At 37.8% G+C, this 24,768-nt stretch overlaps 1 protein-coding gene and 1 pseudogene across 1 annotated transcript; one reads left to right on the plus strand and one right to left on the minus strand.

The window, feature by feature from the left end:
- Positions 1 to 8,989: 8,989 nt before the first annotated feature.
- On the minus strand, positions 8,990 to 16,289 carry LOC102517812 (troponin T, slow skeletal muscle-like). Its single transcript, XM_032466339.1, is given in 3 exon segments — positions 8,990 to 10,264; positions 10,267 to 10,684; positions 16,275 to 16,289. Coding segments are annotated over 3 exon segments (903 nt in total). The 3' UTR covers positions 8,990 to 9,794.
- A 19-nt stretch (positions 16,290 to 16,308) lies between these two features.
- LOC116659112 lies at positions 16,309 to 17,884 on the plus strand (annotated as a pseudogene).
- The last annotated feature ends 6,884 nt before the right edge of the window (positions 17,885 to 24,768 follow it).

Raw genomic sequence — 24,768 nt, forward strand, 5'->3', positions numbered from 1 at the left:
AAAAAAAAAACTAGTGTTGCGTGTTTTTGAATTTTATGTAAACGAAATTGCATAGTGATTTTGTTTCTGGGTTTCTTCAGCATTGTTTGTGAGATTTGTTCACACATGCCTCCAGCTGAGACCACTGCTATATTGGTCCAAAATGTTTCTAGCTTGTGTTTTAGATGTCATATGTTGTGTTTTTCCCGTCTTTCTTTCCTTTCCTTTCCCCTTTTTCTTTCTTCCTTTCCTTCCTCCCTCCCTCCCTCCTTTCCTCTCTTCCTTCCTTCTCATACCATTGTAGTTGGAAAAGATGCTTTATACAACTATGGTCTTACATTTATTGAGGCTTGTTTTGTGGCATAGCATATGATCAGTACTGAAGTACGTCCCGTGAGCACTTGAAAACAATGTGTATTCTGCTGCTTTTAGATAGAATGTCCTGCATACAGCTATTAATCCATCTGCTCTAATGGGTCCTAAGGCCAGTGTTTCCTCACTGATATTCTGCCTGGATAATCTGTCCATTGATATAAATGTGGTACAAAGTACCCTACTGTTACTAGGTCACTGTCAATCTCTCCCATTATTTTTGTTAATATTTGCTCTATTAGATATTTCTAGATTGGGTACATTTATATTTACAATTATTTTATCTTCTTGTCGAATCAATCCCTACTTATAGGGATTGTCCTTCTTTGCCTCTTCTTACAATCTTAGTATTGTTCTAAAAGTCTCCTTTGTCTGATAAGTATTGCTGCCTTAGCTTTCTTTTTGTTTCCATTCCCATTAAATATCATTTTCTGTCCCTTCAGCTTTCAGTGTGGGTGTGTCCTTAGAGCTAAAGTGAGTCTCTTTTGGGCAGCATATGTGTGGGTATTGTTATTAATCCATTAATCTACTCTAAATCATTTTCTTTGGTGGGAGGTATCAACTATGAAATCTGTTTTTTTTTTGAGATACAGTTGACGTACAGTATTCTGCACATTACAGGTGTACAACATAGTGGGTCACAACTTTTAAAGGTTACACTTCACTTATAGTTATTATAAAATATTGACTATGTTCCCCATGGTATACAGTATATCCTTTTAGCTTATTTATTTTATACATGATAGTTTGTGCCTCTTAATCCCCTACCTCCGTATTGCCCTTCCCCCTTCCCTCGCCCCACTGGTAATCACTAGTTTGTTTTCTGTATCTGTGAGTCTATTTTCTTTTTGTTGAATTCCCTACTTTGTTTTATTTTTTAAGATTGTATTTAAATGATATAATACAGTATTTGTCTTTATCTACCTGACTTATTTCACATAGCATAATATATTCTGAGTCTGTGTTGTTACAAATGGCAAAATTTGTATTCTTTTATACGACTGAGTGGTATTCCATGTACACATATACCACATCTTTTTTTATCCATTCACCTGTTGATGGACACTTAGGTTGCTTCCATATCTTGACAATTGTAAATAATGCTGCTAAGAATATTGGGGTACATGATCTTTTTGGATTAGTGATTTTGTTTTTTCCAGATGTATACCCAGGAGTGGAATTGCTAGATCATATGGTAACTCTATTTTTTAGTTTTTTGAGAACCACCCATACTGTTTTCCACAGTGGCTGCACCAATGCACATTCCCACCAACAGTACATGAAGGTTCCTTTTCCTCCCCATCCTCACCAACATTTGTTATTTGTGTTCTTTTTGACGATAGCCATTCTGATGTCAGGTTATATCTCTTTGTAGTTTTAATTTGTATTTCTGTCATGAATAATGATGTTGCACATCTTTTCGTGTGCCTGATGGCCATCTGTTTGTCTTCTTTGGAAAAATGTCTATTCAGGTCTTCTGCTCATTTTTTAATTGGGTTGTTTGTGTATTTTTTTTTCTTTTTTGATGTTTAGTTGTATGAGCTATTTATATATGTTGGATATTAACCCTTTATCAATCATATCATTAGCAAATATTTTCTCATTAAGTAGGTTGTCTTTTCAATTTGTTGATGGTTTTCTTTACTGTGCAGAAGATGTTAGGTCTAACTAGTCCCATTTGTTTATTTTTGCTTTTATTTCCTTTGCTTTAGGAGACAAATCCAAAAAGAAACATATTGCTACAATTTATATCAAAGGGTGTTCTGCCCATGTTTTCTTTTGGAGGTTTTATGATTTCCAGTCTTATATTTAATCCTTTGTTGCATTTTGAGTTTATTTTGTATATGGTGTGAGGAAATATTCCAGTTTCCTTATTTCACATGTAACTGTCCTGTTTTCCTAGCAGCAATTATTAAAGAGATTGTCTTTTCTCTGTAGTATATTCTTGCCTCCTTTTGTCATAGAATAATTGACCATAAGTGTATGGGTTTATTTCTTGGATCTCTTTTCTCTTCTGTTGATATGTGTGTCAGCTTTTGTACAATACCATACTGCTTCAATTACTGTAGCTTTTTCATATAGTCTGAAGTCAAGGAGCATGATTTCTTCTTCTCTGTCCTTTCTCAGTATTTTTTGGATATTCAGGGTCTTTTGTGTTTCCATATGTATTTTGAAATTATTTGTCTGGTTCTGTGAAAAATATCATTGGTATTTTGATAGGGATTGCATTGAATCTGTAGATTGTCATGGGCAGTATTTTCATTTAAACCATATTAATTCTTCCAATCCATGAATGCAGTGTATCTTTCCATCTGTTTGTGTCATCTTCAGTTACTTTTATCAGTGTCTTATCACTTTCCAGGTACAGATCTTTTACCTCCTTAAGTAGGTTTATTCCTAGGTATTTTATTCTTTTTGATGCCATGGTAAATGAGATCGTTTCCTTAATTGTTTTTTCTTATAGTTTGTTGTTAGTATATAGAAATGCACAGATTTCTGGATATTAATTTGGTATCCTGCAACTTTACCAAACTTATTGATGAGCTCTAGTAGTTTTCTGATGATGTATTTAGGATTTTCTGTGTATAACATCACGTTATCTGCGAACAGTGAAAGTTTTACTTTTTCCTTTCCAATTTGAATTCACTTTATTTCTTTTTCTTGTCTGATTGGTGCAGCTAAGACTGCCAATACTACGTTGAAAAAAAGTGGAGAGACTGGGCCTTATTCCTGATCTTAGAGGAAATGCTTGCAGCTTTTCACCACTGAGTATGAAGTTAGCTGGGGGCTTGCCATATATGGCACTTACTATGAACCAACTGTATGCCAATAAAGTGAACAACTAAGAAGAAATGAACAAATTCTTAGAAACGTACTTTCTCCCAAAACTGAACCAGGAAGAAATAGAAAATAAGAACAAACAATGATTGGTCTAAAATTGGAAAAGCAATTAAAAAACTCCCAACAAATAAAAGTCCAGGACCCCATGGCTTCACAGCTGAATTCTACCAAACATTTAGAGAAGAGTCAACACCCAGCCTACTCAAATTATTTCGAAAATTTTCAGAGGAAAGAACGCTTCCAAACTCATCTATGAGGCACTTCACCCTGATAACAAAACCAGACAAAGATACCACAACAAAAGAAATTGCAGGCCAATGTCACTTATGAACATAGATGAAAAAACCCTCACAAATACTAGCAAAACAAATCCAACAATACATTAAAAGGATCATATACCACGACCATGTGGGATTATTCCAAACATGCAAGGATTTTTCAATATTTGCAACACAATCCATGTGATACATCACACGAACAAATTGAAGAATAAATACAATATGATCACCTCAATAGATGCAGAAAAGCTTTTTGACATAATTCTGCCTTGATTTATGATTAAAAACTCTCCCCAAAGTGGGCGTAGAGTTAACATACTCTGTATCCTTTGATTGGAGCATTTAGTTCACTTACATTTAAAGTAATTATTGGTTGCTGTGTACTTATTTCCATTTTGTTCATTGTTTGCTGGATGTTTTTGTTGTTCTTTTTTGCTTCTTCGTTTTCCTTTTGCTCTCTTTTGGTGTGATTTCATGACTATCTTTAATGTTATATTTGGATTTCTTTCTTTTGTGTGCATGCATTTATTATGTTTTTTGTTTGTGATTATGTATTTATTTATGATTATTTTAAATTGATAGTATCTTAAGTTCAAATGCTTTCTAATGACTTCATTTTATTCCTTCCCATGCCATGTTTGAAATATCTTTGAAATCATACTTTACATCTTTTGGTTTGTGTACCTCTTCACTGCTTATTTTTGGTATCGTTGATCTCACTACTTTTGTCCTTTAATCTTCCTACTGACTTTATAAATGCTTGATCTACTACCTTTACCTTTCCCATTGCCTTTCCCATTGAGATTTTTCCTTTCCTAGTTTTCATATTTCTTGTTGTGGTCTTTTCTTTTGAACTTAGGTAAGTTCCTTTAACATTCCTGTAAAAACCATTCCTTGTAAAACCAACTTAGTTGTGCTGAACTCTTTGTTGGCTTTGCTTGCCTGTGAAACTCTTCATCTCTCCTTCAAATTTGAATGGTATCCTTGCCAGGTAGAGTATACTTGGTAGTTATTTTCTTACTTTTATCACTTTAAATATATCCTTCCACTCCCTGCCTGCCAAGTTTCTTCTAAAAGGTCAGTTGCTAGTCCTTACGGAGTTTCCCTGTATGCAACTAGTCGCTTTCCTTTTGCTGCTTTTAAGAGTCTCTTCTTATCATCAGTTTTTGCCATTTTAATTACAGTGTGTCTTGTTGTGGACCTCTTTGGGTTCATCTTGTTTGGGACTCTCTGTACTTCTAGGTTCTGGATATCTGTTTACTTTTCTAAGTTAGGGAAGTTTTTGGCTATCATTTCTTCAGTTAAGTTCTCTGCCTTTATTTCTGTCTTGTTCTTCTGGAACCCTTATATATAATGTGAATGTTGATACACTTGATAATGTTCCAATAATCCCTTAAATTGTTCTCATTTTTAAAAAATCTTTTTTTTTTCTATTTGGCTTGGGTGATTTTCGCTGTCGTTTCTTCCAGTTTACTGATGTGTCCGTCTTTATCATCTAATCTGCCACCAAATCCTTCTAGTGATTTTTAAAATTATGGTATTCTTCAGCTCTGTTTGGTTCTTCATTATATTTTCCAATTCTTTATTAATCTTCTCACTGTGTTCATACTTTCTTCTCCCAAAACTTTGAGGATCTTCATGATCATTATCTGGAACACTTTGGGGATATACTTCTTATTTCCAGTTCATATATTTCTTTTTCTGAGGCTTTATCTTATTCTTTCATTTGGAATATGTTCTTCTATCTCTTTCTTTTGCCTAATTCTCTGTGTTAATTTCTGTGTTTAGGTAGGTTGGTTATGTTTCTCAATCTTGGAGAGGTGGCTTATGTTGGAGATAGCCTATGGAGCCAGGGGCATACACCCCTCTGGTCACCAGAGATCTATGCTCTGGGGGTGCCCCCTGTATAAGCAGTGTGGGCCCCTCTGTTGTATCAGTGCCAGCTACTGTGGGAAGTCTGGTGGGCAGGGCTGGCTGCTCTCCTGGTTGGCTGTCAGGCCTTGCCTTGTGTCATGACTAGTAAGTGGCCTGCTGCTGGGTGGGGTTGGGTTCCAATACTGGAGGCTCTGTGGCCTGTGAGTTCCCAGGGCTTGTTCTAGCTGCTGGTGGTGGGGGCTGGGTTCTGGTCCACTGGATGAGGGACCTTGGAAGGCCCATGGCCAGTTTGGGCCCACTAACTGCCAAGGCCCAGCCCCAGGGCATCCAGCTGCAGGGCCCTATGGAGGGGCTGGAGCTTGTGCCTGACCCCACTAGTAGGCAGGGTGGGTTTGAGGCAGCTGCCTGCAAAGCCTAGAGGGCCCAAGGCTGGTGCCAGTCTGCTGGTGGGCTACTCCAGCTTCTGGTAGCCACATTTTCAAGTGATCAATGCCTGCATTTCATTAATGTCTCCCCTATTGGACAGTGTAGCTTTATACACTGTATCTGGAAAATGTTCTTAAAATATGTAAATAGAAAATATACTCTAACCATCAGCAAGGTTATCTATGGATAGTGTGATTAAATACCCTTTTAATTTTCTATGCATTTCTGTATTCTCAAAATTTTACCATGAACTCTTAAGAAAAGATATCAACCAAATGTCTAGAAATATCAACATTATAAAAAGTAAATTTGACATACCAACTCTACTTCTACAATGTTTCTAGAAAGCTCAATTCTTAACCCAATTCATACCTCTTTATCTGTGAGGTTGAGAGGTAGGTGATTAAGTCAACAAGCAGAGAATTTACCTCTGAGACAGATGCACAATGGAGGATACATAACAAAGGATTCTATCTGGAAAATCTTTGGCAGTAGCTACAAATATTAGTAATAGTAATTTGATTAGGGGTCAATGGAAAATGTGGTGTCTTTTTACTGAGTTAGAATCTAGTATTATCTAAATTAAATCCAGGAAATTTGGTTGCTTCAGAGAATCTTGGGAAGATCAGATAGGAAGACTGCTTTTATTCCAAGAATAGATGCTTGGAGTTAAGTGGGAACGAGCTGGCAAAAGTTAGACTGGCTCCCAGGTTACCCCTTTGTTCCAAGGTTCCAATTCACATTTATAGAAACTATGTATTACATTTTTTCTGACTAATTTAATGAAAATATTTTGTCCTTTCACCTTACCAGTTCAAGAGACAAAAAAACTAAAGCATATTTGAAGGCAATCTGTGATTTCCCTATGTAGGATTCTAGGTCTTGTTTTAAAGCTGAGCAACAACAAAGAGGAAACTTAATAGCACTTTATTCCTCATAAAACATGAGGTAATACCTGTTTTATTGCTGGTCATTTTGATTTAAGCTCCTATGAATCTTAGGTTCTCTAAGTATCCTTAGTGTTTGTCCTAAAAGTTACATTCAAAACATTGAAGAATGGTTTCTTTAAGGATTCTTCTGGCCGAACAATGACTAAAGAAAGCAGAGTCTTCAATAGCATTTTGAGAGATCGACAGTTGTGTACAGAAAAGATTCAATTATTCAACTCTGAAGCAACTCAGTATTGTTTTTGTCATTTTTGTTATTTCACAGTATACTTTGACCTATCTCACAATTTCTAATTTTGTAAAACAAAAAATTAATGTTAAAAAATACAGCTTATATTATAGTATGTGTGAGAAATATGTTGAGGTTTCCAAGGAAGGAAAGAAAAAAGCCTCACTTCTTTCCCTCATTCATGGTAATCTTTTTTGACCATCAATTTACTGGATAAGATATTACATTAATTTAGATATTTGTGACTTCAGGTAGTTTTACCATTTATATCTGCAAAGATTTTTGATCCATATTTAAAAGGTTTTTCTTTTAGCTTATATTCAAGAATATTTTCCATATCGCTGTGATGACCTTAAATTACATATCTATTCTGTGAAACAGAAAACCTTGATCATGTTCTGTACTCAAGATCAAAATATATTGAAAGTTTCTTATTGTCAGACACACTATGGATCATTTACAGCAGTGGTCTCAACTGAAAGCTTACATGAGAATCCCCTGGAGATCTTTTCTCAAAATAGTACTGCTCCACATTCTGTTTCAAGAAGCTTGGGGTGCAGTCTAAATGTTTGTTTGTTGTTTGAAAAAAACCCTCCAGGTCATGCTGATGCAGATTTAGGTTGAGAATCATTTTAGAAACTCACTCTGGAATAAGAGAATAAAAAAAATAAACCCTCGGGTTGTGAAACTGTTATTTTTTTCTTGAAGTTTGGAACAAAAGATCCATACAGTTAAATTAAACAAATATTTCTGAGCATCTATTAAGTGCAGGTCACTATACTAGTTACTGCAGGAGTATTAAAAATGTATCAGCCCATGGACTGGAGAAGAATGTGGTCCTTCAGAGTGAATAGTACAATCCTAGGGGAAAAGTACTACTAGACAGAGTGTGGCCTTTCTGCATCAGAGAAGGGTAAGTTTAGAGCTGTGTGGAAGTATCCTAGATGTGTTCATGACACAGTATAACATATGATTCATCCTGAAAGGAGGGTAGGAATTTTAAAAGAAGGGATATTGTGAACCCAGTAAGTGCAGTGTTTTGTTTAGAACATTTCCATGAGAGCCAACTAAATTACGTTTTGACTATGCTTAGAGCATTGTAGTGTTTTCTTTTTCACACATTTTCTCATTTGATCCTTGCAAGAATCCTCATAGTATCCATGACTTACTATCCTAATTTTGTTGATAAATGTACTGAGGTTAAGTTTCTAGCCCAAGATTATCTACATGGTTTGTGAGCTTTTCAGTTCTCAACATCAAGTGAGGCTAGAGATACTAGGGCCAGTATTAAGTAAGTAGAATCTATGAATTTGTAGCAGCCGAGTAGTTTTAGTTGAAGACTGAAGTAAAACACAGTTCTCAAACAGACTCACAGACATAGAATACAGACTTGTGGTTGCAAGGGGGGAGGGGGTGGGAAGAGGTAAACTGGGAGTTGGAGATTTGCAGATACTGACTGGTATATGTAGAATAGATAAACAGCTTTATACTGTGTAGCACAGGGAAATATATTCAATGTCATGTAGTAGCTTATGGTGAGAAAGAACATGAAACTGAATATATGTAGGTTCATGTATGACTGAAGCATTGTGCTGTGCACCAGAAATTGACACAACATTGTAAACTGACTATACATCAATTAAAAAATTTGAATTTAAGATAAATAATAAATGATTTTTTAGTATAAGTTCCCCCCCAAAAAAGCCACGGTTCTTAGATTCTAAATGTAGTGACAAAGAATGTGTATCATTGATGGAAATAAGGACTTGCTGACTTGTCAGTTGGTGGAGATAGAGGCAGATATGATAGACTTGGTTTTAGAAAGAAGTGGTGAATTTGAAATTCTAACATTAGCTTTTGCTCAGTTGTGATGAAGAGACACCAAACGTAAACAGATTTTATTTGATTTATTTTCCAGAGACAACATCGCAAACGTTTTTATTTGGCTGGGTTTTGGGTTTGTAAATTCAGATATAATTCCCATCCTGAAAAAGCTACCATTTCAAAGGGTGCAATTCAGTGGGGGTTTTTTGCTGTTGTTGTTTTTGAGTTTTTTGTTTTTTGTTTTTTTCCTTTGGCCTAGTCACAAGGTTGTTCAGCCATGACTACTATCGATTTCTGGAACATTTTCACCCCCTCCCCAATAGAAACACCAATTCTTTAAACCATCACCACCACCTCCCTCCCCCCATTCCTCCCTTCTTCCGGTTCCCGCCTTGGTGGATTTGCCTTCTGGGAATTTCGTATCAATGGAATCCCACAAGATGTGGTCTTCTGTGGTCTGGCTTCTTTCACACATGATGATTTTGAGACTTGTCTGCGTTGTAGCCCGTGTTAGCACCGCATTCTTTTCATGGCTCAATGATAGTCTCTGGGATCCATGCATTGGTTAACGGACCTTTGGGTTGTTTCCACCTGTTGGCTATTCTGCTGCCAACAATCGTGTATTTTTGTGCGATGTACGTTTTCTGTTCTCTTGGAAAAGCACTACTGAGTTCTCTGGTAACTCTACATGTAACTTGTGTTTTGGTTTTGGTTTTGGTTTTAATGGAGGTACTGGGAATTGAACCCAGGGCCTCCTGCATGCTAACCACACGCTCTACCACTGAGCTATCCCCCTACCCCGTCTACGTTTAACTTTTCAAGGAAACACCAGACTGTTTTCCATTTTCCATTCCCACCACTGTGTGTGAGGGTCCGAATCTGCACATCATCACCACGACTGCTGAAGATTTGCCAGGCGATCAGATCGCGAGTCCGTGGCCTCTCCGTTTACCAGAGTGGCAACCGCGTGTTAACAGTAACAATCAAAGACTTCAGCAGGTACCTGAAAGGGGAGCGTTTATGTCAAGCCACAGTTGGGGCACACACTCCAAGGCGCCCTGCTGCTGCGGGGTGGGCCAGCGCCCCTCCCGACTTCCAGCGACCTCCAACGCGGCCCGTCCCGCCCCTTCCGGAACTGCTGGGTGAGCTGATGCGGTTGTACAGCGCGTAGACCTCATGCTTCTGCTGCTTCACCTTGGCCATCAGGTCAAACTCCTCGGACTCCAGCTGGTGGATCCAGTCCGACAGGGCCTGGGCCTTCTTCCGGAGCTGGTCCTCTCCCATGTAGTCGATGTTCAGAGGCTTTCTACGCTCAGACAGGATGCGCTGCTTCACTTCACGCCCTGTCTGGTGCTTCCCCCGCTTCTGTTCTGCCATGACCAGGTAACCCCCAAAATGGGCCCCCATGTTGGACAGAACCTTCTTCTTTTTGGCATCATCCTGAACCCGCTTCTTGGCCTCTTCCTCTTCCTTCTGCATCTTCTCCTCCACCACTTGGCCTGACACTCGCGTCCCTTCTCCGTTCTGAAGCGCTGCTGCTCAGCTCTCTGTGCCCGGCGCCGCGCAGCGAGCGATTTCCGGGCCACGAGCTCCTCTTCCTGCTCCTTCCACTGCTCACAATGCACGTCAGTGAGCGTCTGCAGCTCCGGCAGCTCTTTTCCCAGGAGCTTCCGGCGGGTGTCACTGAAGTCCGCACGTTCCCCTTCTGGGATCTTCGGCGGGGTCAGTGGAGCTACCACGGGAGGCCTGGCCTGTGGCACTCCTCTCGGGCTCTGCCGCCGGCGCCGGCGCCAGGGGCGTCGTCCCCCTCGGCAGCCTCCTCTTCTCAGGCTGCTCCTCGGCGCCCCACGCCTTGGTGTGACCTGAGGCCGGGTCAGCGGAGGTGCAGGCGGCGGGGCTGAGTATTCGTAAATCTATTTTAGTATCTGATTCCTTTCAGTATTCTCTGACGGTCTTAATCAGATAATACTAAAACTCCTAGTGACCTCATGCCAGAGGAATGAAAACATTTCAGATGACATCAACCTAATTCTGCTGTGCTTTCTTATTACACAGGGCTCAGCTCTCTCTTCTGACAGTTTCAGATACTCCCAAGTCCCGCTTAGATTTTACCCTACGTCTCTGTCTCCCAAGAATGTGTTGCGAAAGATTTTGCCATTCACTGTATTTCCTTTTCTCTTTCCTGCCCTCAATTCCCCTCTTTAAAATTATGTATTATAGTGGAGCTGTGTTTCAGGCGACTTGAAATATGAGACTAGAGAATTAGATACTGGAATATAAATTAAAGGTATAAATTGGAGACTCTTCTATTTAAAAAATTTATTTGAAACAATACAAATATATGTGATTGCTTCATGAGAGTTTTGGGAGAAACTTATGTGGAGCTGGACCATAAAGGTCTTCCAGTTAAGTGAAACTTCTGGCTGTGAGTGATGCATTACCTTCTGTGAGTGATGATGCCTGTCCTTTGTACAGTAGGATGATTGTTGGTACGTGATGGTCACCCACTATTTCCTCTGTGATTCTAAACACCAAGACACTTTGAGATACAGTGTTAACAACATGTGCTGTGTAGCTCTGTAATGTCTGTCAATCACCTGTGAGTGTTTCAAATACACATAAAACTAGGCTTAGCAATAAATCAATCCTGGGAAAATAGTTTATTAAAATTTAGCAAGTGAGACGTTCACAACAGACATGAGTTTGCCAAATACATTTACTTTGTAATAATTTTAATATTGCATTGGAACGGGCTAGTCAGAAAGAGAGAGGAGAGAGACAGAATATGAGTGGGAAAGAAAGGGTACTGTGGTGTGGTGTTTTTTACTATATAAATTGCTATTACAGAATAGTTTGATAATCCAATTTCATGATTATTCATTGTGAGTTTTAAATTTAATTTGATACTCCAAGCAATTGTACACATTCCCTCTCAATTCTAAAAACAAACAGACAAAATAAAAACCAATGAGGAATATTATTATTGTTCTTTGCCTTTTTAGAATATGAAAATTAAGGCTCAGAATGTGGAAATGACTTGCCCATTTTATATGACTATTAAGCAGTCATAGCTTTCAAAACAAACTACTCTTTATTCCTCTGACAACTGCCTTTCTAATCACTGCTCTTATCTCCCATCATTTTAATACAGGAAAAGTAGATCATGCCATTCAGAAGTCCAGAATCTGTCCTTTGAAACACAAGTTCTTTTAGCATTTGATAGTCACTAGAGCAGACATAACCTGAGAGAGTTAAAATAAGACAAAAGTAATATTTTAGGCATTTACAGCTTTACAGTCAAATCACATTTAAAAGGAAAATTTTACAGTCACTGATACGAAGGAAAACGAAGACAGAATGTTGCCACCACCAGTGAAAATTTAGCTTTGGCAAATACTCAAATATATTTGAGAGCTTAGTATCATTTATTTATTTTAAAGATGTTTTAACCAGGTGACTGAGCTGAGCTCCCTAAATGATACTTTATATCCTAAAGTTTGATTTGCTGCTCTCCTCTATCAACATTTCTACTCTATTTTTGAATGTAAACTCTGATGTTCAGTTATGATATTCTTAGTTTCAACCTGCTTGGGTGCATAGTTTTGGTCTCATAATTTCTAATTTGCATCTATAGATGCAAGTTGAAGATGAAAAATAAAGACTTCAAAATAGTTTTTATTTAAAATGTACAGGTAGTTATATATTTGTATTATCTAAGTAATTGCTTCAGTTATCCATTTCATTAGATGTGGACTGCACAACTTTCATTTTTATGTATATTTCATAATATTTGAAATTATTTCTGCATTATAGTTTAAACCAGGTATTACAGTTCATGTTAAGATTTATTGTTACTAAAAATTAGCAACATTTTAATATTATGCTAACACCATATAAAATTTACATCTTTGGCATTGCACTGAATTTGACAGAATCAAAGAGTATCTGTGAATAAGCCATTCTTGTGGATTTCTCTTATTTTTCCTGTGTGTGTGTTTAAACAGACTAAACATAACTGTTTGGCATTAAGGTTCAGAAACTATATTCTGACTAGCAAATAAGGTCCTTAAAGAGAACTAGTTTTTTTCATATTACAATTTCTCTTATAATTAATATTTATTATATAATGTTTCTAAAGAAGTCAAAATAATCCAGATTGTTAATTTTAAATTTTCAAGTTAGTTATACATATATTTGTAATACAAATGGCATGCACTAATTGCAATTGTATGTATGTGCTGTGTTAAGCGGTATTGCAGGATTATTAGCAACCTTTTCCATAAACCAAATCTTGAGACTGATATACACTTGAAGTGAAACTTTATAAACATGTGAAAGTACATGAATATTTATATATTATGCTTCTTAAGCTGCTTGGCTTAATTAATAGTAGTATCCTATGATGATGACTTAGGAGCAGAGGTATAAATCTTGTTAATTTCTATTTTTGGCCTCAGCTTGTGATTTTATACATAGAACAGAATAAACATACAAACAAGAGAAGAATTCTCTACTGTGCTGTTTTCCCGATGGCTTGTGTTTAAAGCAAATTCAAAAATAAATAAATAAAAATAAGGTGAATTTACAATTGGCATGTTTATTTAGGTCTACAGTAAGATATTCTTATATTTAAATCTTCACACATTAACAATGTGTGTTAACGTTAACAATGTTAATGTGTTAACATTAACAATGCCCATTTGAAGTTACTGCTGTCTAAATAGTACTTTATTATTATTTTTCCTAAATGTATTGGAATAGTATTTAATATACAGAAAGAGTCAACCATATATGCACTTTAGATTAAATGCTAATATATTTGTATATATTAGAGCATAGTTTAAACAAGCCAATGAACACATGTATTATAAATTTATATTTTAACCTCACAAATTAGTTTTAACATATATTGAAACTAGAACTGCATTTATGGCCATTTTTTAAGATAGCACCTTTCTTCCAAGAACCCAGAACAAATTCTGGTGTTCTGTTCAGAATAACCCAAGTTAATCAACTCAACTGTTTTTTGAAGTGACTAAGAAAATGTATTCTATGATTTTGAGGGGTGAAAAATTTTTGCCAGGAAGCCTAATGACTTACCCAGAGAGAACCCAACAGTTTGAACCAATAGACAAATATTATTCTTATTGGGTTGTATGTGTGGATGGATATTTCTTTTATTTCCACTAGGAAATTCACAGATTCTTAAGATGGGTTTTAAAGACTAACTTTCCACTATGCTTATTATTAAAGAGGGAGAGCTTTTACAAATAGATACTACCTATCTACGCAGCCTCAATCCTAACTCACTCACTACATTTAATGTTGATTAATATCTTAGATATGTATCTCTTGGAAGCTCAGGTATTCTAAATTTTGATTGATAGTCTTCTGGAGCCTCAATAGGTAAAATATATATTAATTTACTCAAGCTTCTAACAAAACAACTTTTATGAGGTATACTATTATTTCCATATTTTAATACTTTGAAGATATTTTTATTATTAAAACCATTATAAAAGTTACACCAATCAAAAACATATAATTATTCAAGCCTCTCAAAATACCTAAAAAGTTTGTTTCTCCATAATTAGTGTAAGAATTTAATATTCACTTAGAGGACTGGAAAGAGTAATGATACAGGTTTTTAAAAAGACCTTATAAATCTTGAATGGTAGTAATTATTTTCTATTAATGCAAAATATATTAATATAAAAATAAGCACACAACTCTCTGTGGCTGAAGTTCTTTTAAATCTGCATGTTCTGAGTTACCACATAAAATCTACGTCAAGGATTACAGTGAACTCTGTCAGCTTTAAATGTGAAATTTTGCCAAAATGAGATGATTATTTTTTAATTTATAATGTACTTTTTTTTTTTACTAACAATGCCTGATTTACACAGCATAAAATAAAAATAAATTTTTTGAATGACTCGGTTTTATTTGAGATAAATAATCTAACCAATTTGTATGACTTGAATTATCTTAATTGTCTATACATGTTAATTAAAGGCTACAACAGCAACAATTCACAGTTTTGTACTAAGTAAACACACATTTTTTTAAGCTGGTGGGTCTATTAAATCTAAAACCTTGACAGTGATCAAAGCAAACTTTCCAAAATGCATTTTCCCCCACAGGTTTGAAAGAATTTCAATAGCAAATTTACTTGAATCTTCTCCTCTTTGTGACTTGCCATTTGCAGTTGGTCCCTATTGCCTTTTTTGGAGTCCCTCAGTCTGTCAGGAAGATAATGGACAGTGTGGAGACTGGTGGCCAGAGAGAGCATAGAAATTGGTGGCCGGCTTCACAAGTAAGGATGGCAAGGGAACCCGAACACTTCTGATGTCTGTTGGCAACTCCGGCAGGACTGTAGGAAAAGGTGTCCCTGCACACACAAGGGAGCAGATATGCCAGAGGCAAAGAAGGGATTGTTCACCATGGAGAAGACCCTAAGCTTGGGTAGTAGTGGATTGTAGTGGGCAACTTCAGGCTGGAAATTGTATATTGTATAAGTGTGTATGTATGTGAGAGAGAGAGAATTACTCCTGTCAGAGTTTTTTCCCTTGTGCTTTCCTATCAAAAGATGGACCTTGGTTAGGGAAGTGTTAGAGTCCCTGCGTTCCAGTCTTTTTGCTTTTTTGGTGGTGAGAAAGGGGAGGTAATTAGGTTTATTTACTTATTTATTTTTAAAGGAGGTGCTGGGAGTTGCACCCAGGACCTCATGCATGCTAAGCACGCCCTCTGCCGCTTGAGCTATACCCTCCCCTTCCCTGTGTTCCAGTCTTAATCATTGTGAGAAAGCAAGACAAGTTAAGATGTTATTATCTCTTAAAGACATACAGTGGTAGTTAACCATTACAGAGAATAAACAAAGCTAGCAATATAATAGCAAATCTAGATAGATGAGCAGATAGATTTATCTATGAACTCGGGCAAATTTGAGTGAATAAGCAATACATAAATAAGTACTAATTTATGAGCACTAGCCCAAAACTATACCAGTATATGAACAATTTGGAAAAGCATATGATGCACAGTAAAGTAAAAATTTTTTAAACTATGGATTGAACTTATGTTCTGGTGACTGGTATATATGTGCTTTCTTAAAAGTCTTGAATAAAAGTATCTGCTATTAATATGTTTGAGAGGAAGAGATTATTTTGAATTGCAATTATTTGGCTATAAACCAATGACAAAGAAAGAACAAGAAAATACAATAGAGATTTAGGCATTGGAGAGAGTGAGCGTGAGGTGTATCTTCAAGCTGAGGGGCCACCCACCACCACCCCATCTTGGTGGTTCCTCAGGAGTTGAACAGCCTGGCCATCCCTCTCAGTGGTTCCTCCAGGAGTCCCAGACCGCCACCATCCCTCTGGCACCCATGCCCGCGCCCCTCCCGGCCTCTTCCCGTCCCAGGGCAGAAGCTGCCACAGTCACGGCCTAGAGAGCCCTGCAGCCCACCCAGGTGGGGCGAGGCGACCGCTACTGCACGTATACCGAGCTGCTGGCCATCGTGCCGCACTTCAGGTAGAACCCCAACGAGCTCATGGTCACCTGGATCCTGCGGGTGTATGACGGGGGGGGGGGGGGGGCAGCGCTGTCCCTGAATTCCGGGGAGCTGGCGCTGCTGGGCGACATGACCGGCGATGCCGTCTTCAACTGCCGCTGCCAGGCCCTGCGGGGAGGCTGCCGAACGCTGCTGGCCTGGCTGCTGCTCTCCCGGTGCCAGCGCTGGCAGTCCTTCCTGCACTTCGAGGCCACCGGGCTGCCCTTCCCGTCCTGGACCACCATGGAGGAGGGCATCCAGCTGGTGTGGGGGCTGGGCCTGCTGGCCTGGATCTACCGAGAGCCGCCCCTGCCCGGGGAGCCCGAGCGCCCGGCGCCCGAGGACATGCCCTTCATGCAGGGGCTGCCGCGGCGCCTGCTGACGGCGGCTCCCTCCGAGCTGCGGCTGTGCTGGTCAGCCTGCTGGTCAAGGGCATGCCGGTGCTGGAGGCGGTGATGGAGATCCGGACCATCGCCGCCATCGGCCTGGTGTGGCGCCAGAGCCAGCCCGGCCGTGCCAGGCTCATGCTGGGGCCCGACCCGACGCACTAGGACCTCACGGGCTGGCTGCTGAGCCACGGCGCGCCCAGGGAGCGGGTGGGCAAGCAGCCCACCAAGGTCCTGCCGGAGCGGTACAGCAGAGGCCAGGCGCAGCCGCAGCCGCAGCCGCGCCGCCTCCGGGCAGGGGAGGAGCAGCCCCCGCCTCCCCCGGGCTCCGACCAGGCCCGCGGGGGGGAGCCGCCCGTGCCCGTGCGCCTCGACGAGGCCTCAGGTCCCGGGGTCCAGCTGGTGCTCGGAGCGGGGGAGGGAGGCTAAATCCCAGGCGAGCCAACAGGCAGGGAGCAGGGACATTGGAGGGGAGGCACAAAGCCTCGGCGGGGTCGCCTGTGTGCCCCCGATGGGCTGAGGGACGGCCCCGGCCACCCTGTGGGCCTCACTGGCCAGAGCTGGGGGAGAACGGCTCCTGGCTGAGAGCTGCTTCTGGATTCGGGGAGAGTCCGCTACATTGCAGTCTGATGCACTTCAACCCAAGGGTGTGGGGGAGTCGGTACCCACCGCTCGGCCACACGGGCCGCCAAAGCATTACTGGCCAAGAGGGAGACCCCGAAGACCACAACATGGAAGCAACTTGAAGTCTGCACCCTTTCTCAAGGTTTTATTAGATGCAGTGTTTTAACCTATTACTTTATTTTCAGTGTGGAACGTGTGGGTTTTAGGAAGGCTCTTTCCCCTTTTGTGGTAGTTTTTCTCTTGAGACCTTTTTTTATGCAAAGCCTTTTCTCTTTTTAAAATGCCATTCGCTCACCTGGGGAAGGTGCAGCCGGTTTCTTCTGGTTCCTCTAGCTGGGTGTGTGGCTGGAGTGTCTGCGAAATGCCTGGGTGAGGGGTGCTGGGGCCCAGAACCCCAGCTTGGTGGGGATGGACAGCCCTGGCAGGCAGCGCCAGGCACCCATTAAACACCTGGCATGTCCCTAAAAAAAACAGAACAGAGATTTAATATCCCATTTCATTCTAATTTTGATCCTTTGGCTAATATTAAATTTATTATTATTTTATGTTAATGCTGCTTCTGTTTCTTTTGTTTTGCTTTGTTTATTATGGTAATACTGATTATTCTTACTAATTCTCATTAGTCTGAAAATAATAACACTCATTGACTGATGACTTAAATTTTAGAAACAGGATATGAATCACAGACTTCCATTTCTAGAGCTCAGTGTTCAAGCTAAAAATTAGAATTCAATCACTTTGAAATTACAGAGGAAAAGTATGTGGTATGAATAAACATAAATGTTTAAAAATCCAGAAATTGGAGAAGATTTTAACTTTAGACACTATTTCAGTTAACTTTCTAATTCATATAATCCTAGAAAAATATCCAAAGATTCTGTCTAGCTAAAGAAACTCCATCCTTATAATGGATTAAATTGCATTTGTGAAACTATTGCTAGATAAAAGTTATTTTATATTAAGAATTTTTGGCTTTAGATATGATACACTTTTTATTTGACTAGGCAAATTTTAATTTGAATGAGGAGTTTTTGCTTGATAATATTTGGTGCATTAAGCTTATTAGAGGCAATAGAAAAGAAATTGATTAACTTTAATTGTTAATTACATTTTCAAAGTTAGACTTTATGTATAGTTAAAATTTACATTATGTCTAATAGATACACATGCAATTTAAATAACCTAACATTACAAATACACTTTAAAAATATGTGTATACCATGTATTTTTTAAATTGGAATAGCTGTTAGGCATACAGTTTTGGCTTAAATATGATAAATCATCATCTAGAATATTTCCTGTATTATAGATTATATCATTTGCTGTATCTTAACCACATTAAAAACATTGTCTCTATCTTAGAAAATGTGGTTTGTCAGTCTGTGTAGATCAAAAAATAAGTGAAAATGAAGTTAATAAAGTATTAAGTAATAATAGGAGAAATACAAATGTATTGAAATGTATGGTTATATAGGTATAATATTAAATATTATTATATAGAATTTTATATGTACCTACACCGAAAAGGAAAATAAGACAATATATATGGTATTTATATCTTCTAAAAATTCTGTGTTAGAAATAGATCAAGGAGCAGGTATGAGTAAGACTGATCAAAGGAGCCTGTTTTGCCTGCTGAGTTGTTCATATTTAAGAGTGATTCTATCTGTCTGCTTCTTGGAGGCTCAGAAGTGTTGTAATCTACAGAGGGAGCCAAGAAACTGTGAACCTTTTGAAATTACTTAAAATTTCAACAAAACTGGAGATTAAATGATCACTTCTAATTGAATACACACACATATATACATATATATAATATACACATTATATATATGTATAATAATTTCTACCAGTAAAAACATAAATTAAAACTTTATGAAGAAAAAATACTTTTGTCAGAATGTGCTTGTAATTTGTTTACTGGGGCAGTTATTTAAGAATCATGATAGTTCTGTAGATTTAAATACAGACCACCTCTTAATCTAGGAATATTTAAAAGTCACATTTCTGGACTTTTTAAAGGAAACTAAGTTCTTCATCAGGATTTGATGAAGTTACAAAGAAAAAAAGATGTGGTTTGTTGAAATTTAAAAATAACAACTACTTTCTTTAAGAATCAGTGAAGTCTGGTGTAATCTCATTAGTGAAAACATTCCCAGATGCTGAAAAGTTGTGTCCAAGTCAAAAACTTTGACTAGAAGAGAAACAGGGGGAAAAATGCAAAATCAGGGACAGCTGGTATGTTGTTTTCTGGACTTATAAAGACTTTCTTGTGATGATCATGAGAGGTCCCAAGTACTTAGTGTATTTTATTTGAATTATGGAATTAGTGGCTTGGTCCCAGTCACATCTGGAAAAACACTGCTGCTCTTCTACAAAGACAAGTTTAAACAGTAAAAATGTCCACAGCCTGTCCATTGAATTAAGGTCACCATAGCTACACTTCAATTAAAAGCATGTATCATTTCTCTGACTGCTCAGTTTCTGCTAGTTTCAAAATCTCTCCCTGCTTGCTAGGACTGGAATGCATTAGACCAGACAGAGGAATGTGGAAATCATTAGGTTGTAATACAGGTGGAGGAGACAATATCTGAGGCTGTTGTCCCCATAGGAAAAATCATGCCAATTTTTGTGCTGGTATCTTTTCAGCATCCCAATTAGAGACATTACCTTTAATGTACAGTTTTGTTCACAGATCATCATTTGATACATCCTTTAAAGCACACAGGAGACATATCACACTCTGATGTGTGCCACACGAGTGGTATGCCTAATGAAGTAAGCATTCTTACACCAGACTGGTGCGAGCCACAGATGTGTGTGTAACTCCAAAATATCGATTCATAAGCCTATCACATCTTCACAGGTTATTTTGCTTAAAGCTTCTTTAAAACTACATAGATAGGTGTCTAGAGTGACATTCTTAATCAGAAAAAGTGTATTTTAGCCATGTCTTTTATAAGAAATTAAACACCTTTCACAGAAAGAATTCAAATGAATTATCGGGGTTTATTTTCAAAACAGTAAATAGGCATTGCCTCCAATTTTTTAGGTGAAGACACAAGGACCTCAAAGTGACTGACTGACTTAAGACAGCGTGATGATAGAGAACGTGATGAGATGGGCTCAGTACATAGCTGCCATTTGTACACAGGTGCAAAATTAGTGTAATGACTGCTAGGAAAATAAGCATCATCCATTGTGCACAAGGCAGGGTGGCCTTTAAGAAAATCACTGGAAATGCCAACAAAAGGCAAAAGTCTCTGTCTCTTTTCTCTATGTCTTTGGTGTAATTATGTGGGTACCTTTCTGTGGGAAAATAATAGCTATTGGCATTACCTTCGGAGTTGTTTTGAGGAAATAAAGTAGCAATGGCTAATGTATTTGGCACTTGTTCCATTCTTTTGGCCTAAATATAATTTGTATGAGGCAAAATTGTTAACATTACTGGCAAGGTAAAAATCACAGCATGACTAGGATGTTAACCATTCAGTAATGCCCATCGGTTCCCAGGCACTGGAGTAGCTGCTGAGAATACTGAGATGAATTGACCGTTTTCCTCACCTTCAAATATGTTATAAAAGCTGAGATGGGAGATATACAAACAGCAGCTACTATACAATATAGGGAGTGTGATGATACAGTTGGGTTTTTTTGAAAGCTAAAGGGAAGGGCCTACAGCAGGAAAGACTTCTCAGAGGAGAAAATAGCTAAACAGTGGAGTAAAAGAGAAGCGATGTAGGGAAAGATGTCAAAAGTCAGAGAGGATGGACATGGCTGTCAACTAGGGACTATTCTACAGGTTTCAGATATAAATGTAAATATGCATAGTACCCATTTTCTACTATTAATAGAGGATAGAAATGATTATAATATTCAGATTTTATTTAAAAAGTTAATCACTTTACTCAAACAAGACATTTTAGACCCAAATTACTACCTATAATATTAATAAATTTGCTCTCATTATTTGTTTATTTCTTCTGATTTTAAATAGCATGTATCAATTATAAAACATTTTTTGGAAAAAGTTAGAGATGTAAACAGACACAAATCAGATCAACCATCCTACAATAAACTCTATTTCATAAATGCAGTCAGACAGTTTGACATTTATGATGTAGAATAATTATTTTAGTTACAATTAAACTAACAGGAAATGCCAAAACAGTATTATTAATTCACAAGGAAATTGTTGGTTGTAATTTTTTATCAAGGTACTTTCCATCATATTTCTCTGTATAGTGAGAATTGTTTCAAAATTATAGTACTGACAATTGTGAACAGATAAAAATGTTAAAGTGAATTAATTTTCTTTTAACTGTAGTAGAATCCAGTAATAGTTAATGATAGGGGAAAAGGTAATTATAAAAATAAATCAGTGAAAACCACCTTCAATACTTTCAAGTTCTTGTCTATAATTTAATATACAGTATTTGAAGAACAGCAGGTTACAAAAGAAACTACAGAAATGTCCGTGCATTTCAAGGGATCTGTAACAAAACTGACCTGAGAATTTATTCGCTTGTCCACCCAGATTGTTCAGATGTATTCTTGACACAAAGCAATTTGTATCTAGACTTGGCTATTTTATTGCTATTGGCCACTTACTGCCTTGTGTTAATGATCTTTTGACAAATCTTCACTGTTTTTTAGTTTTCTAGTAATTTTTTTTCCTTCTTCAGTTTTATTAGGCAGAATTCTTACAGTTTGACTGCACATACACATTATATTGCATGTAAGTACATATATACAGTATACTGCACTTTTTTTAGTTTACATGTATGTACTGATTATTGTTTCTAAGAACAGATTAGAGCTTTAGCTTTTCAAACTTAGTTATCAAAGGAATAAAGCCAACTACAAAATAAGAAATCAACATAGTGCAGTGATCCAATCATAAGGGACAGTCAAATGTGCTTACACATATTCAAGAAATCAATCATCTTAGTTATAAATAATAAGTAGTTCATTTATGTCCTTATTATTTTTGTTATTATTTTTTAGACACATCCTCACTTCTTGATGATTCATTTCTCTGGATCAGAATACATACAATGATATATTTTCTTTATCTCACAAAAATGTTGTCTTGGAGGCTAAAATGTATTTTGTGACTCAGTACATTCTCTCCCCTACCACACAAGGATAACATTGCATTTGTATAATATGCAAACTGTTTTACTCAAAATAATCATCTTGAACAAGATTCAGAAGGGGGCAAGTATTTCATTCATTCTTGTAATTATTTATGTTTTGTCCTATCCTGAAAAGGATCCAAGGAAGCCTATAGGAAAGCATATAATAAGACATAGTGAACTAAGCTGCGTGAGCAAATTGAAGCAAAGGGGAAATAAGAGGAAGTTATCCTACAAGTCTGCAGAGGACAACACATCATGAAGACATATCCTGCCGGAGATGGGTCACAGGCTTGGCTTAAGCTCCCTAATAGCCAGCCTCAGAGGGGAAAATCTCCATTTTGTGATAAACAGGGTCTTTTCAGAATAGGAAATACAGATGAGCAGCGCAGGATCCTAGCATGGAGACCGGAGAGAATTGTATGCCGCCATTAATCATTCAACTCTGCAGAGCAACAAACTCAACAGGAACAAAACAGAACTAACTATCCAAGAACAGCTTCTTAGAAAGTTCCACCATGACTTCAGCATGGGCAAGTTAGTGTGCAGTTTAGTAAACCCGACCATTGCACTTAGGTCCAGATTTGTCACTCTGCTGGGCAGGCTTTATCCAGATGGATGTATCATATGTTCTTGAGATGTGATTGAGTAATTGAGCAATTACTCAGTTGTGTAATTGAAACCAGTAAATATTACTTCTCTAGGCAACATTTTTGATTAGTATTGAGTGGTAGGGATTTAGTGTTAAAAATAAGAGCTAAACATTGAATTTAATTTTTTTTTTAATTAACCAAACAGGAGTAGGATTTACACAGTCAGAAAACTGCCATGAAGGCTTAAATGTTCCAGTCATTTCCCAAGGCTTCTACATTAGGTCCCCACCACTGGTTTGGTGAGCTCTCGTTACACAAGGCATGTCCACACTCATCAACATCAAAGTTGTGTTTGAAGTGCTTTCATAGAACGTTTTCTCAGTGACTGTTATGATATCTGAAACCTATGTAGCAATGCAGGACAGATTCTAAATAGAATCTCCATAACTCACATTTCTTAAGATTTATGTAAAAGATATCATGGTTATAAGCTATTGCTTCTTAAGATCAAAGAGAATTGTTTTATTTATTTAAAAAAAATAAGTAGCACTAAAGTATTGTTTTGTAATTTTCCCTGTGTAACTTGAAAGAGAGAGTACTGGGGTTGGATTCACAAATACAGATATATTTACCACAGTCTCCAGTCCTCTTTCCTTCTCCTATTTTCATGGGTGTAGATCTGCTTCTGAAAATTAAATCTTGAAGAGGTCAAGGTGATATTGTCATATATGCACAAGGTCTTTAAGATAAGGAAGAACTGGGAGGCCGAATACCTAAAGGAGTTTTATCTTAATTAAAAAAAAATTATTGCAAAAACTCTACTAAAATTGATGGCAGCCAGTTTTTTCTTTGAAATCCCAACTTTAGAAATCAGTAGTTTGGTTGACAAGCCACAGTTTGTTGCTTGTTACTGGTCATCAGGTCTATGGAAGGTGTGTGGATTTTAGGGACTCACAGTTAAGCATAAACCCACCTGGAGTCTGGGGAAAATATCCACTTTTATTGTAATGAACACCTCGCACTTGCAAAGCAAATGGGCCAAACTGAAATCCTATGATGCAAATAGCAGCAGTGACATTCCCTATGTTGGTTATAATACTTCAGTTCCTACAAGCTTTATCTTCCTCCCCTGATGCATCACATTTCACCATTGCACCAAATACTAGCATTTTATTTTTATTTCTCAGCAGTGTGTGTTCAACCTAGTGTTGGCCATTGAATTAGTGCAGACTAGTAGAATACAGGCACCTCTAAACTGCTGAGTGCATACTGCATGCTTTACAGCTGCGTAAGTCAGCCTCAGTGATCACAGTGATGAGGACTTCATAGTGACAACTAAACATGTGATCTCAATCCTTACCCTTTCCCACCTAAACTGAGAAGTTCTGCTTTTTGAGAAGACAGTGCTGATTGCTTTAAAGTGAAGAAATTCAGAATAACCTTGTTTGTTATTAGCAATGTACTTTTAAATTATTATAAATCTTGGTGACCATCATCCATGGGAACGTGCAGTAACCTTTTAAAAATAGTGTCCTGTTACATCCTGGTATAGGAAAATTAGAAGGTTTTGTATATTATATTTGTGATTATTGATATGGATAATAATAAATTTTGGAGTGTCAAACTTCTATCCTAATTAATAATAACTTGGAAAACATAGATGATAAAATACATTTGAGATATGAGTTATTAAAACTACTACAC

Source organism: Camelus ferus, chromosome 22 (assembly GCF_009834535.1).
Source record: "Camelus ferus isolate YT-003-E chromosome 22, BCGSAC_Cfer_1.0, whole genome shotgun sequence".
Classification (NCBI taxonomy): domain Eukaryota; kingdom Metazoa; phylum Chordata; class Mammalia; order Artiodactyla; family Camelidae; genus Camelus; species Camelus ferus.